Consider the following 13,497-nt stretch of genomic DNA (forward strand, 5'->3'; position numbering starts at 1 on the left):
GGATGTGCTACCGGGGTCCCCATTTCCGCGCAAGGGTTGCAGGCTCGGCCCCGTGCGCGGAGTCTCTTCCTCGAACCAGTCACCCTCCTGGGTTTGGCTCAGAAAGGCGAGGCCGCTTATCTCCATCCCGGCTCCGGGATCCTGGGAAGGGCTTATGAAACGTGGCCCACGACCTTTCCTTCCTAAGGGCGCCAAGCGCACAAGAAGCACCTTCTCTCCGGCCTGGGCGCTTCTCTGGTGCTGTGACGGTAGCTCGTGCTTCCCCTCCCTCACAGTCCGGCACCGAGATTTCATTCGTTGACCGTTTGTTGAAAGAGGAAGCGAGCGCACGACCCGGCAGCGGGGAAGCGCAGATGGGTGGCACCGCGATTGCGCCAATGCCCCTGACAAAGTCCCGCAGCACAGCCAGTCAGAGGCGTCGTCCATCTCGCGCTGCCGCAGGTGCGAGCGGGTGGAAAAAAATCCTGAGCCCGTCCACCGGGTGCACGATGGGCACTGTCTGCATGGCAGGGAAGGCAGGCGTGGCCAATTCCCAGCGCGCCGTACGCACCAGCTCCACCGCGAGCAGCTGGAGCACCGCCTGCGCCAGCTCCTGACCGAGACAGCTGCGCGCACCGCCGCCGAACGGGATGTAATGGAAGCGGCCGGAGGCGCCCCGCGCATCCTCTCCCGAAGTGCCAAAGCGCTCGGGGTCAAATCCCTCGGGCGGGCTGCGGTACACCGCAGCCGTCTCGTGAGTGTCCCGGATGCTATACATCACGCTCCAGCCCTTGGGGATCTGGTAGCCCTGTGGGAAGGAGAGGAGACCTGCCTGACAACGAGGCACCTGGAAACCAGGCGTGAACCCCTCCATCCCGGGTGCATCACACAGAATTCTGAAAGCTATTGCAGCAGGAACTTGCGCCTAACCCGTTAGCTAGGAGACCACTCTGCATTCCAGTTTCCGCTCTTTCTCTGGTGAGCTGTGTGACCTTGGACTAGCTACTCAATCTCTCTGAGCCTGTTTCTTAATAATTGTAAAATAAGAACAAAAAGGTCCATTTTGTGAAGATAAAGTAAACGGGTCTGGCATATATGTTAGTGTTCAGTAAATGTGATGTCATTATTTATGTTTCAGTGTTTTGTTTTTGTCTTTTTTCTTCTGACATTAGATCAGGAGACCTAAATTCTAGTCCTGCACCTACCAGCTGCCTGGACTGGAATAATGCAAATGACAGGGAACCCCATTTCTCTGTGGTCAGCTCAATTACAAAGCTCTTCTTTACACTGAATTGCAAACTGCCTGTCTTTCCCACCCATCAGCTGTACAATAATGTCCTGCTCTGGTAGCTGCACTTTAAGAATTCAACTGGGGGCCCTGGCTGGATAGCTCGGTTGGTTAAGCATGGTCCCTATTATTATTAGGGTAACCCCTAAAGGTTGCTGGTTCTATCCCTGAACAGATCGATGTTTCTGTCTCTCTCTCTCCCTTCCTTTTTCTCTAAAATAAATCACCAAATAAAAAAATGTAAAAACAGAACAAAAATAATTAAACTGGGGAGTCTGTAAAATGTTGGAGGGTAGCTTTCATATTCTCTCAGTACACCTCCAGTTTTTAAAACTATTCTACTTCTTGATGTGTCTTCCTGCCCCCGACTACCCTGCTTCCCTCATCTGGACAGGCTCCAGAGTGTCTGTCTACCAGGAGGCTCTCAGACAGGCAGAGAGAAGATCTTAAAATCATGGGAGAGCTCTCTCTTCTCTTCCTTGGACCTCAGTTTTCCCTTCGGTAAACCGGATGGCCTAAACCCCTGTGCTCCTCTCTCCCTGTTCCCCTGTGGTCTTAAAGGGCACCCCAGCACCTGCAGAATGAAGTCTGAATTTCAAGCTGAAAACATCCAAGACACTTTTAAACACCTCACTAACCCACCCACCTTTGTGGGGGCTGTTCCCTCTCTGTGGTGTGTGGTCCCCATCCTAACCCTTGACTGTTCCAGCTCAATTCCCACCCCCTCCAAATGTTTGGTGTCATCCAGGACTAGAGATCACTCTTCCTCACGCCACATTTGGGATGAAACTGTCTACCCTGGTCCCCTTTCTCTCCATGATCAGCTCCTCCAGGGCAGAATCTCAGTCCCCACATTGTCCCGGAATCCTGGTGTGCAATGCACCGTGGATGGTGGATGTTTTCTGTTTAAAGTACTGGTCAGGAAAGGAAGTACCCATATATTGCCTGGGACCTCCCAGGGACTGAGTTGGGGGAAGAGGGGACTGCAGAGGCCTGACCAGCCCAGCTGTTCAGGCAAACCACCTTGTTTGGCAACTTAGGGTTCCGCTCCAGAGGCTGCCACTATGCGAGCACGCTCTGCCCCCACAGGGCGTGTCAGAGCTGGAAGGGATCAAGACAGCTTCCTTCCAGAGAGGACAGGGAAGCCCACAGTGAGATGGGAATCGCTCAAGGTCTTACAGAAATGCAGCCAGGCCTAGACCTTCAACTTCTTGCCCAGCCTAAGCCAGCCTGATCTGACCATTAAAAAAATTCTAACCCATATTTTCATTGTCCCCGTTCTTCTGGAAGTCGCCTTTAGCTGAGGCCCTGGGCAGATGAGAATGACCAGGTCTTTCGTATTGTGAAGGTGTCAGAGGGGTAGAGTATGGGACTTTGAGGGGCTGTCTTTGGTCTCCACCTAGACTCACTGGCTAAGAGGAGGGATGCCACAAGGAGAAAAGTTTTTATTCTCAAATTTGGCCCTAATTGAATGGATCGACCCGCACAGCTGCTATAAGCGTAAGTATACGGGATCCCTAATCATATCGGCTCACGAGCTGCTAGGCTTGCACCCCTCAAGCGTGGATCTGGGGAAACAGAATAGGGTTCAGCCCATTTTACAGGCGGGGAAAATATAGGCTCTGAGAGCGGAAGGCGACCGTCCTAATCCGCCCCTCCCCCCCTTCATCCACCCCTACCCCGCAGAAAGCTGCCGGGCCGGGCGGGAGGGGGCGGTTCGGCGCACTTACGTCGAGCTCGAAGGTGCACAGTGCGGTGCGGTAACCCCCGGACACCGGCGGCAGGAGGCGCAGTACCTCCTTGACCACGCAGTCCACGTAGTGCAGACCGCCCAGCGCCGAAAGGCTGAGGTCTGGCTCACAGCTGCAGTCGGACCAGGGCCCCGCGCCATCCCCCGCGGCCCCCGGCCTGCAGCTGCACGCGCGCCCCAGCCCCTGCGCCGCTAGCTCCTGCTGGATCTTGGAGATGGCCCTCGGGTGCTGCAGTAGCAGCAGAACCAGGGACGTGCTGGCGCTGGCGGTGGTGAAGAAGGCGGCGAAGAGGAGCTCCACGGCTGACTCCTGCAAGACAGCCCGGGCTGGGCTGAGTCTCTATCACAGGGGCCCTGGCCTCCTGGCTGAGATGTCAAGGGCCCACCAGATTGACCATTCGTTGTGCAAAGGCCAGAGAGCCTGGATGTGCCACTGGGGCGGCTACGTGCGAGGGTCCTGGAATCGAAGGAACCCGTCTGCCACTTGGGCAAGCGAGAATAGCAATGGGCAAAACCAGGATCTATCCACTTGCTTTGTGAATGTTCCCAGCGATGACGCTAGGAACTTATCTGTGTGCTGTTCTTAGTGCTGTAAGTATAGTAACTAATTCCCCTCTCACCCGGCCCTGTGAGGCACAACTACTGCTCTCGTTCTGCAGGGTTGGGAAGGTCCCTGCAGCCAGTAGTCCCAGCAGCGGTGCTGCCTGCAGCCCCAGCCCCCAGCCGGGGCTCCTGATAATGACTGCAGTGGAATGAGGAAGGCCCCAGCCTCGCACCAAAGCGGGAATGTTGGTTTGTTCCTTCAGCTTAGTGGAGTGGTCCCCGTGAGTGACTAAATCTCTTCCCGGGGTTCCTGCACTGCCCAGGAAACACAGAGGGCCCTAGCCCTCCCTGCTTGCCTCTGCCCTCTCTCCGCTCCTTGTCTTCCTTCCTGGGAGCAGCACAGTGTGTGCTTACATGCGGATTGGTGTGATCATAACCTGAAGGTGTACTCCACCCATCCTGCACCTCAAAGTTTTGGCTGTACTTTGATCACGCCTAAGTCTCCAGTCCCACCACAGAGCCTGCCACCGACTAGGTATATAATGTCTGTGGAGTAAATGACCTACCTGCTCCAAGGTTGTCTGTCTTCCCTGAACAAGATGGGGAGCACGGACAGAGACCTGGAAGCCCCAATATCCACCGTGGGAGTGCTCCTCTGGCCTGACCTGACCTGAACCCCAGAGAACAGCAGATTCCTGGCAGGCGGCAGGTCTCTTCCTGAGAACCTGGGACACCCCTTCCCCATCCGTGTGAAGGCAGTGGGACCATCCACTCCTTCCCATACCCATACCACTCCCCTTCACCTCCCAGAACTCTTCCTACCCCTGGGCTCCCCCAGGACCCCGGGGCCTACTGCTTATCTACTTCTAACCCCCTCCCTCTTCCAGACTTCACAACCGCACAGGAAGTAGGGTAGGTCATTAGCCCCTCGCTCAGAGAAGAAATGAAGGCAAGTCCCACACTTTGAGGCTGGTGGAAAGGGGACATGGAGGCCCAGAGAAAGGAGGGAAGTTCCTTTCAGGAGGGCTAAGGTGTTTCCATTTCTCTCTCCTGCTCCTCAACCTCTCCACTCTTTTTGGGGTTATCAAGCAGGTCCTGGGGGCCTTTCGAAAGCAACCCCCGCCTCTACTGCATGCGCTTTATGCATACACGGAGAGGAATTCCAATTCTCTGGGGAGATAGATCCCACGGCGGCCAAACAAGCAAGTAGAAATGCCAGGTGTCAAAATGCCTCATGGGAAGAGAGTTTTGATTTTGGAAAAAAACAAAGCTTCCAAGAGGATGTGAAGTTTGACCTTTTGGGTTTGTAGAGAGAGAAAAAAGGAGTAAAGAGGGCCTCATAGTCAGGGGACAGCAGAAGCAAAGGCACGAGTGACAGAGAAGGGGGAGGAGGAGTAGAGCTGTTTGTGGGCAGAAGGGCCTAGGATTCAAGTGGTCAAGGCTCCTTCTGAGAGTGGGTGTGGCTGAACCAGGACCAGAAGCCTAGTCTCCTTTTCCCCCTCAACCTGAGGACAGACTGAGACTCAAAGTGCAAAAGAGGGGAGAGACTCCTTGCCACTTACCTTCAGCTCCTGTACTGAGAGCTCGTGGCCCAGCTCCCTAGTGCTGTGGATAATCATGGCCAGAGCATCACCTGGCTGCCCAGCCATGTCTTCATGAAGCTTCTCTGCAATGGCCTCCTCCAGGTGCCGATGCAGCTGGTCCCTTGCCCGGATGCCCTGATACCCGGGGAGAGAAGGGAGGAGGGGCGGGAAGGCTGAGGGGGCCAGGACTGGGCACCCACCCTCTAAAATCTTCCCAGGGCTGCTCTAGCTCTGCTGACTTCCTGGGGTGTTAACAGTTCCCCAGTTTAGCTCCATGCCTTGCACATAGAAGGGGCTTAGTAAAGACTCAAGAATTTGTCCAATTTCCTGACACATCATTCTCTCTTAATTATCACAGCCCCCTTTGAGGCAGGCAGTTTCTTTGGTCCTTAGGGGAGGATGCTGAGGCCCAGTGCAGTCAAGCAATTGCCCCGAATCACATAGCCCTCAGCGCCCATGCCTAGTATGAAGTTGTAGGGGTGGAGGCAGCCCATTGCCTTTCCCCAGCACTGGGCTCAGGCGTGGAAGTGGGCATTAGTATAGAGAGAGGGAGAGCAAAGGACACCATGATGCACCCAGAAAATCTCTGGCTTAAGAGGACACAATTGGATGTTCTAAGCATTAGCCTTTGTAAGGGGGTAGGCAAGAGGGCCAGGGTGATTCTCCAGAGTTCAGGGAAAAAGTACAGCAAAAGCATTTGAAAGCTTGAGTTTTGTAGTCAGATTGGGTTCAAATCCTACCTCTCTGCTTCCCTACTAGCTGTGTGATCCTGGGTAAATTATTTGACCTGTCTCTATCAGTTTCTTCATCTACAAAATGAGAATAACACTCTGCAGGCTGAGAGGATTAAATCAGGAAATGTATCCAAGGTGATCAGCCCGCATAATGCCCCTTTACACATAACTATTATTTTTATTCAGCTGACTGCAAACCACTGCATTGGCACACTGTGCAGCCCCAACTCAGGGAGAAAGGAAAGGCGGGATGAAACTTCCTAGCTGCTCCCTGGGCTTGGCCCTTCGCTCTTAAGTCTGAAGAGGCCGCCGTTCTCTGATCCGGAAACCAGCGGCCCAGCGGCCCCCGGGACTGCGGGCAGCAGCGTGGCGGCGGGGTGGGGGGGAGGATCGGCACCCACCCCTCACCAACTAGGACTGGCGCCGGGCTGGGCCGGGGGCGTGTCTGCGGCCCTAAAGCTCCCATCCGTTCTGCAGCCATCCCGGCTTCCAAGGGGTGTTGGAGGCCCAGCCAGGAGGCGCCGTTCTGGGGAGGGGCTGGGCCCACTGGCTGGGCGCCCACCACCTAGTATCCAAAGGGAGGCCCGCGGCTGCTGGGGCCAGAGCAAGTCCTGTCTGGCACGGCCCAGAGAGGGTGTGTGGCCCGCCCCGGGTCACACAGCGAGTCTGGGCAGAAGGAAACCTCAGTGCCCACCGCCACGCCACACCACACCACACGCCACCTCCCCTGTCTGGGCTCTGCCTCTGCCTCTCAATAGAGGTGACGCGTGGGGGCGCGCCGAGGGAGCATCAAAAATAAGGTTGGAGGCTAGGGTGGCAGTACCTTGCGCAGGCCGCTGAAGGGCACGTCCAGGGGCAGCGAGAAGAGGTTCTCCACAAACTGCTGGAAGGTTCGGGACAGCTCCGCGCATTGCGCCTCGTCCAGCCGTAGCCCCAATAGGATGCGCGAAGCCATGCGAAAGGTGAGGGCTTTGGCGGCCTCGTAGACCGCGATGGGCCGGTGGGCTGCGCACCAGGAGCGCACCTCGCGCCGCAGTGCCCCCTGCAGGCGGGGCACGTAGTGCTCCAGCGCTGCGCGGCTGAATACTCGTGCCAGAATCTGTTGGGAGCACGAGTAGTGAGTCCTGGCCGCGGCAATTCCAGAGGATCCAAAAGGCCAACTTGGGGCCCTTCCTCCTCTTCTAAGTGGCCCGGACAGACACATAATGGCTTTTGCTCTTGCCATTCTCTCTAGTTCTTTTCCCATCCATCAGGCTCCAGCTGCCTCCTCCTCCAGGAAGTTGTCCCTAACCCCTCTCCAAGTCTGAGTTTCCAGAGCTTCTGGTATCAGAGTTACAGAAGATCCGGAGATGAAAAGGTCGTTAAGTACCAGTCCTGGCCTTAAAAACCGAAGTCAGGGAAGGGACTGGTCCAAGGCCACCCGCTTGTTAGCCAGAGGTCCTGGCCAGGCTCGTAGAGTACACTCAACAATACTTAAGTGCTGGCTTATCCTACAGCAGGTGCCCGAGAACCGCGCGGTCCTGACATCCCGACCACCCCTTCTCTGTTTCTGACTCACCTTGCGCCTCTGCCGGTGTGGCTCGCCAACCGCTCCGAGCAGCGTGTGGGAGCCCAGTAAGATGTGCGCGCTCTGTGGCCACTGGCTGCGCACAAGACGGTGTTCGCCTAGCAGGATTGTGCGCACATTCTCGGCGCCGCTCACGCGGATCACCGGTCTGCCCAGCAGGTGCGTCTTGAACACAGTCCCGTAGCGCTCCCGGCGGGAGCTGTGGAAACGCGAGCCCTGCAGCAAGCGCAGCGAAGGGGGCTGGAGCCGCGGGGGATCTGGCCTAGGCTTTCCAAACGCCCCGGGATAACACCCTGCTCCAGGCTGGCACGTTAGGCTTTACAAAAGTCTCCAATGGGCCTCGCGACTATCTTAGAGGAATATATAGACGCCCCTGTTCCCATTCATGAAATGAGGAAAGTAAGGCTCAGAACGGGGACCTGAGGACCCAGGGGCTCACAGCTGAGACGCCCCCCAACCCCGACTCCTGATTCTATGCTTGCAGGACATACTGTGGTGGGGGTCCTCAGACTCCTTCTTATAGATAGCCCTGCGTTGTGTTGGGACGTGGTTAGCTCTAGGGAGAAATGCAGTGACAGACGGTTCTTCCGAGGAAGCAGCTGGACCAAGGCGAGGGCAGTGTGTGCTCTGTGGGCGACTGGAAGAGACTGGCTACGAACCCTGGGAGCGCTGAGAGCGAGGAGGGTCTTACGTGAGCTAGGGTAGAAGGGACCACATTGGGGTGCAGGGAACCACCGACTGCTCACCTGAACTAACCAGTGAAGCGTTTCGCCAAAGAAAGGCCAGCCCATAGAGCCCTTGGGCAGGGGCAGGGCGGAGGCCGGGTCACGGCTCAGCGTCCAGCGGAGGGTCCAGAGATGCTGGGCCAGGCTGAGCAGCAGGCCGGCGCACAGGAGAGCGGTGCCGGCCGCTCCCAGCACAGACAGGCAGCTCAGCCCGCAGGGGAACATGGCGAACCTGCCGGGGCCAGGCCGCTCGGAGCGCAGGGGAGCAAGATCTGGGGAGTGGGCAGCGCGCAGTGCTCACCCGTTCTATCCGGAAAGGTCCTGGGGCTTGGAGGCCAAGACTGAAAGTTACAACCTCAGACAAGGGCTTCGTTCACTCTCGAAGCAGACCGGCAGGGTAAGGCTGCAGTGACCACGCACCCTTGGGAAACGTGCCTTCCACAAGGCCCACGCGCTGAGGACTTTTCCTCTCAAGGCGCTGGCTGTTTGGGGGCTGCTCACGCCTGGCTGGCATCCGCGGGCGCCTCCCACCTCCTCCCGGGGTCAGCACTCCTTTGATGGAAGCAGCACGGGAAGGCAAAGTGGGAAACTCACCGGTGTGCGGGGCTGTAGACCCCACCCCGCCTCTTTCTCTCTCCCCGTCTGTTAACCCTTATCGACCCACCCCGGGCACATTTATATAGGATCTGGCACCCTCCCTAAGGACGGATCCCGATTCACACGACGTGACGCGTCCATGCATATTTAAAACGCTCTACGCAGAGGAGTGATTGGAGGGGGTGGACAGCTGCGTGCTCACCAAAGGACTAGCGGCCGGGTGTGCCGGGCGCAGCGGCACAGCAGGCCGGGCTGGACGCTGCGCCCCTCGAAGATTCCCCAGGCGGGGTCTGCGGGTTCGGGGCCAGAACGCCCGGCTGAGCGCAGGAGCTCAGCAGTGGACAAACCGAGCGCACTAATCTAACGCGCTCTCTCTCCGGGGTCCACACCCTCGAGTTTATAGGTGCCCCTTCCCCACCCGACACTCTCTAAGGCTAAGGGGTGGGGTTTCCCCCATTCGCTGTTTCCCTTTTGGGGGAAATTGCGGTCTTCGATGTCAAACCTAGGCAACGCAAGCTCCTACCAAGATAGGCAGAGTTGAGATTCTCCGACATTCCCCACCGCTTCCCCTGGTCTCTAATCTCCCACTTCAGGAATCCTTCAAAAGACGGTCGTGTCATTGTTGCCCGAAGCCCACTGGGAGCAGATATTCCCGGGCTCCTTTAGGGTCTCAAGGACCAAATTCACCGTTCCCTCCCCCTCCGAAGGGCCCCGCCCCAGTCTACACGGTTGCTTCTTGGGTTTTTTTTGCCTTGAGTCTAAGGGCTTCAACTGTCCCAAGGATTCGTGCGTCTCTGTCCCTACGGTGCAAGTAGAGGGGTGGGGAGGTAAAGTGCAGGATTCCTGTATTGTTGAGAAGAGTGAGGTGATTTCTAAAGACCATTCCGGCTGAGGGTCCACAGTGTCTGCTCCAAGCAGTGCAAAGGCGACAGCTCTCCAAACCCGGGACGCCCCGGAGGGCTGGAGGAGACACGCGAGGGGCAGCACATTCCACAGGCTTCAAAGAGAGTTAGCTGTTCGCAGCTCCTCTAGTAACTCCTAAGAATTACCATGTTTTCCATATAATCGTTTTTAAAATGTGAAAAAACCTTAGGATAAGAGATCTTCAAAAGAATAAACGTTCATTTGCTTTGTTTTGGTGACACCTCCTTCCAATAACTAGGGAATAATAGCCTTTCTAAAGGGAGCTGTTGTTTTAAATCAGGAAGCTCTGGATAGATGCAACAGCAACTCATTTTCAAGAACTTGCTTATCCTTTTTTTATATTTCATCATAAAATCAAAAAATGTACATATAATTCCTTCCACTTATTTTACAGAGTCAAGTATAAGTTTCTTACAGGCATAAATCCTGAAAATGCAAAAGAAGTGTTCAACATAAATACAATAAAGAGAAAGGAAGGATCAGACTGATATTACCATTTGGACTATGGTAATTTACACAAAGGAAAATGTCCATCACTAGGTTTTCCAGCATTCATTTGGTTTGGCTTGTTTCCACAGTAAGGATACAGTTCTGAGATCTGCTACTGGAAGAAGGTAACCTGACCCCTGTGGTAACTGGTGTGCATAGGAACGTATCTACCCTGCCTTGAAATGGTCAGCCCCACTTAGTTCCTGTCCTCTTTCAGAACTTGACTCAAACCAAACCAAATAAATTCTAGAATGGGATCAGCTACAAACAATATGATTAGAAATATTAATCCCACTGACCAGAAACATTGCATTTTTAGAAAATCCAAACACCTTGTCTTCATATTCAGAACAATTATATTAAACCACCCACGGAGCACAAATAATTTACATAATCTCACTGAGTTAAATCAAGTTTGATTTCAGGGACCTTTAAGGATTTGTCTATGTCCCCCTCAGAATCAGCAGACTTGTCTATTTAAATCATATTTAGGTGAAAGAAAGCTAAAATCAGAAAATGACATGAAATATTCCCATATCAGACATAATTTCATTCCAAAACCAGATACTGATGAAAAAACAAAGTATCATTCAAGTCTGAATAAAAAAGATATTTATATGTAAGAGGCATATGTTTTTCTAATGTATTTACAATGTTTCATATACAATTTTTGACCTGATCTATATATATTTTTAAAAGTGAAAAAATTAATGTCACATTATCCATATATAAAATAGTATTCAATTATTTAAAAATCCATACAAATGATATTATTTCTTGTTTCAGCTGTCATCTGTGTCTTTTCTCTATTGCATACTTTAATTCTGCAAAACAAGTTGCTGTTATAACCAGTCTCTGTGAGAGATCAACGTTCAGTCACGAAGATGGTACGCAGAGTGAGTGCATGGGAGTGACGTCTACGTGTGCTGGGACATACTATTCACCAGACTTCTCAGCTGTTTCATGACTGTCTCTATCAACTTCTGTTTGTCCCGGTCATTCTTCCTGAACTGAGCAAATATATTGTTCTTTTTGCTGGTATCCTTCATCCTAGAAACACATGTGAATGAAGACGCTCAGTAGAAGGACATGTATAAGCTATGCTGTCACAAGTAAAATATCTGGGCATGCTCTTTATTATCTCACACTAATCCTGTGCTTGAAAAAATGTATTTCAAAGAAAAGAAGTACCAATAAAATTACAGAAATAGCAACCACACAAAAAAATTAGCAGCTTTACTCTACATGCTGTATAAAGTGGTGATTTTGCATTAGTATGTAAATCTAAAGTATATTAAGTTTTCTAATATTATACACTATTTTCTAATATCATTCATAAAATATGCTAAAATACATACCCTGTATTGACTCTGCAAATTACATTCATAGCAAGACAAAGTGAAAGGAAAAATAACATTAGAAAATTTAAAGAAAGAATTTTTTTACCTCAGTGGTGTTTCATGGTATTATAAAATAAATTTATATTTATTTTAAAGTTTTTTTCCCTCTCAAGTAAAATACACCACAGACCTTTTCATATATGGGACATATTATACACTTTTAATTCAAAAATCGAAAATTTTAATAGTGATACTTAAAATGATGTATGATTGAGTGCCCCCCCCCAAAAAAAATTTGCCACATAATTTGAGGGACAACTAACACTTAAATTTGTGTTATTTTTAATTGGACAAGATGCACTGGTAAGTGTCCTGTTACTTCAGTTTTCAAATCACATGCTTCTCTGCAAAGAACTCAAGTCCACAATGGTAGAATTTCTGATAGCACTCACTGGTGGCAAACATTCGGATTCCTAGCCACATTTCACAAAACAACTTTTTTCCTATGTTATAGTATATGTAAAAATAGTTCTAGTTCTCACTTGTCTCAAGTAAATATATTTCTAAGGCCAATTAAGCCTGCTATTGAGGATACAATAGCAAAAATATTTTGTTCATATCAACATAAACAGCAATTTCATAAAATTATACCAACACTGAAGGGCAAGGAAGACGCTTATGTTTTTGGTCATTAAAATGGACTGAGTTTTTATGCTCCATTTAGACATTTCTCTTTTGATGAAAATTTCTAGTTCTTCAATTATCACTGAACCACAAAATGCTAAAATGTTATGTAAAAAACTTTCCAGAATATACTCACTTCTCCAAAAGAGTAAGGGCTGTGTTTGGATTCACCCGGAGGTACTTGGAAGCTGGCTGTCCATAATCAGCTAGATACGTAGACCAATCCCAAACCATAAACAAGTCAAGAAGCTGAGAAAGACGGGGTAATGTTAAGTCAACTTTTGACTATTTATCTACAGCTAATGTATAAAGTATATGCCATTCTTGATCCATTATAATATGACCTGTTTCTTAGATAAAACAGAAAAAGAAAATCCATTTTTAAAACTCCATTACACTTTATAACTGAAACAGAATTTACTTTTTTTTTTTTTTTACTTTTAAAAATATTAACATTTAACATTGTCAGGGGTTGCTTTTCTATTAAAATACTTGGTTGCATTTTCAAATATTTGTAAAATAACGAAAAATCTGTTAAATAGTTAACTATATTAGGTATAGAGAGTTATACTTTACACATTGTTCAGTTCATACTCAAATTTAATCAATAAGGGTTGGCACTACTAATTGAACAATTTTAAAGAACTTAAATAGAACCTTTTGTCTTAGAGGTTAAGTATATTTACCTTTCTAGGAAGCCATTTGCATCTAGACTTTCCCAAAGTAATTTAAACCAAAAGCTCAGATAATCTCAATTAAGTGCATTAAACAACCTCTGCTGGATTCTCCCTGGTGATAGATCCTTAGCAGTATTATGAAACGAGGGCTTCAGGACTCAGCATGTTAACTTTAGGCGATCATTTTGTATAAACAAACAACAACAAAAAAGAAACCCTCTTGTTTTCCTGTAATGTCTTAAAATGGACTATTTGCTTTATAATCTTCAGTTAGAATTGTTGTCAAATATGGAAGTAATCTTTTAAAAGCAATGCTATGCCTAAACCAAAGCACCAAACTCCTTATCCAACTATAAAACCCTAATCCCCTTTAAGCCATTTAAAACCAACTTCCTATCCACCACATTTGAATCGTTTCAGAAAGTTAAATGCTTTACTTACTACCTTCCTTCAGTTTTTATATTATTCCTTCTTTTTTTTTTTTTTTCATTTTATAAGGAAGGGGTGTATTGTTTTTGCTTTCAAATTAATGAAGTTTGCATTTACACACAGGATATGCAAGCCAACCCACTAACTGTGAGAGGGATAAAACTTCATGGGGTGGTTAAATCCTAAAG

General features: G+C 50.2%; 2 protein-coding genes across 3 annotated transcripts in view; both read right to left on the reverse strand.

Annotated features, from left to right (window-relative positions):
• Positions 1 to 409: 409 nt before the first annotated feature.
• On the reverse strand, positions 410 to 8,394 carry CYP26C1 (cytochrome P450 family 26 subfamily C member 1). The gene is made up of 6 exons (XM_066355561.1): positions 8,191 to 8,394; positions 7,436 to 7,660; positions 6,701 to 6,976; positions 5,123 to 5,278; positions 2,998 to 3,327; positions 410 to 787 (listed from the first exon to the last, which is right to left on the reverse strand). Exons 1-6 carry the CDS (start codon positions 8,392 to 8,394, stop codon positions 410 to 412), a joined length of 1,569 nt encoding a protein of 522 aa, XP_066211658.1.
• Positions 8,395 to 10,003: 1,609 nt separating this feature from the next.
• Positions 10,004 to 13,497, reverse strand: part of EXOC6 (exocyst complex component 6) — a 182,964-nt gene continuing 179,470 nt past the window's right edge. For both annotated transcript variants that reach the window (XM_066355669.1, XM_066355668.1), the window contains exons 21-22: positions 12,340 to 12,452; positions 10,004 to 11,229 (exon numbers count right to left, since the gene is read on the reverse strand). In XM_066355669.1, the coding sequence (XP_066211766.1) occupies positions 11,097 to 11,229; positions 12,340 to 12,452 (246 nt within the window). In that variant the 3' untranslated portion in view covers positions 10,004 to 11,096. The remainder of the gene's footprint in view (positions 11,230 to 12,339; positions 12,453 to 13,497) is intronic.

Source organism: Saccopteryx leptura, chromosome 13 (genome assembly GCF_036850995.1).
Source record: "Saccopteryx leptura isolate mSacLep1 chromosome 13, mSacLep1_pri_phased_curated, whole genome shotgun sequence".
NCBI classification, from domain to species: domain Eukaryota; kingdom Metazoa; phylum Chordata; class Mammalia; order Chiroptera; family Emballonuridae; genus Saccopteryx; species Saccopteryx leptura.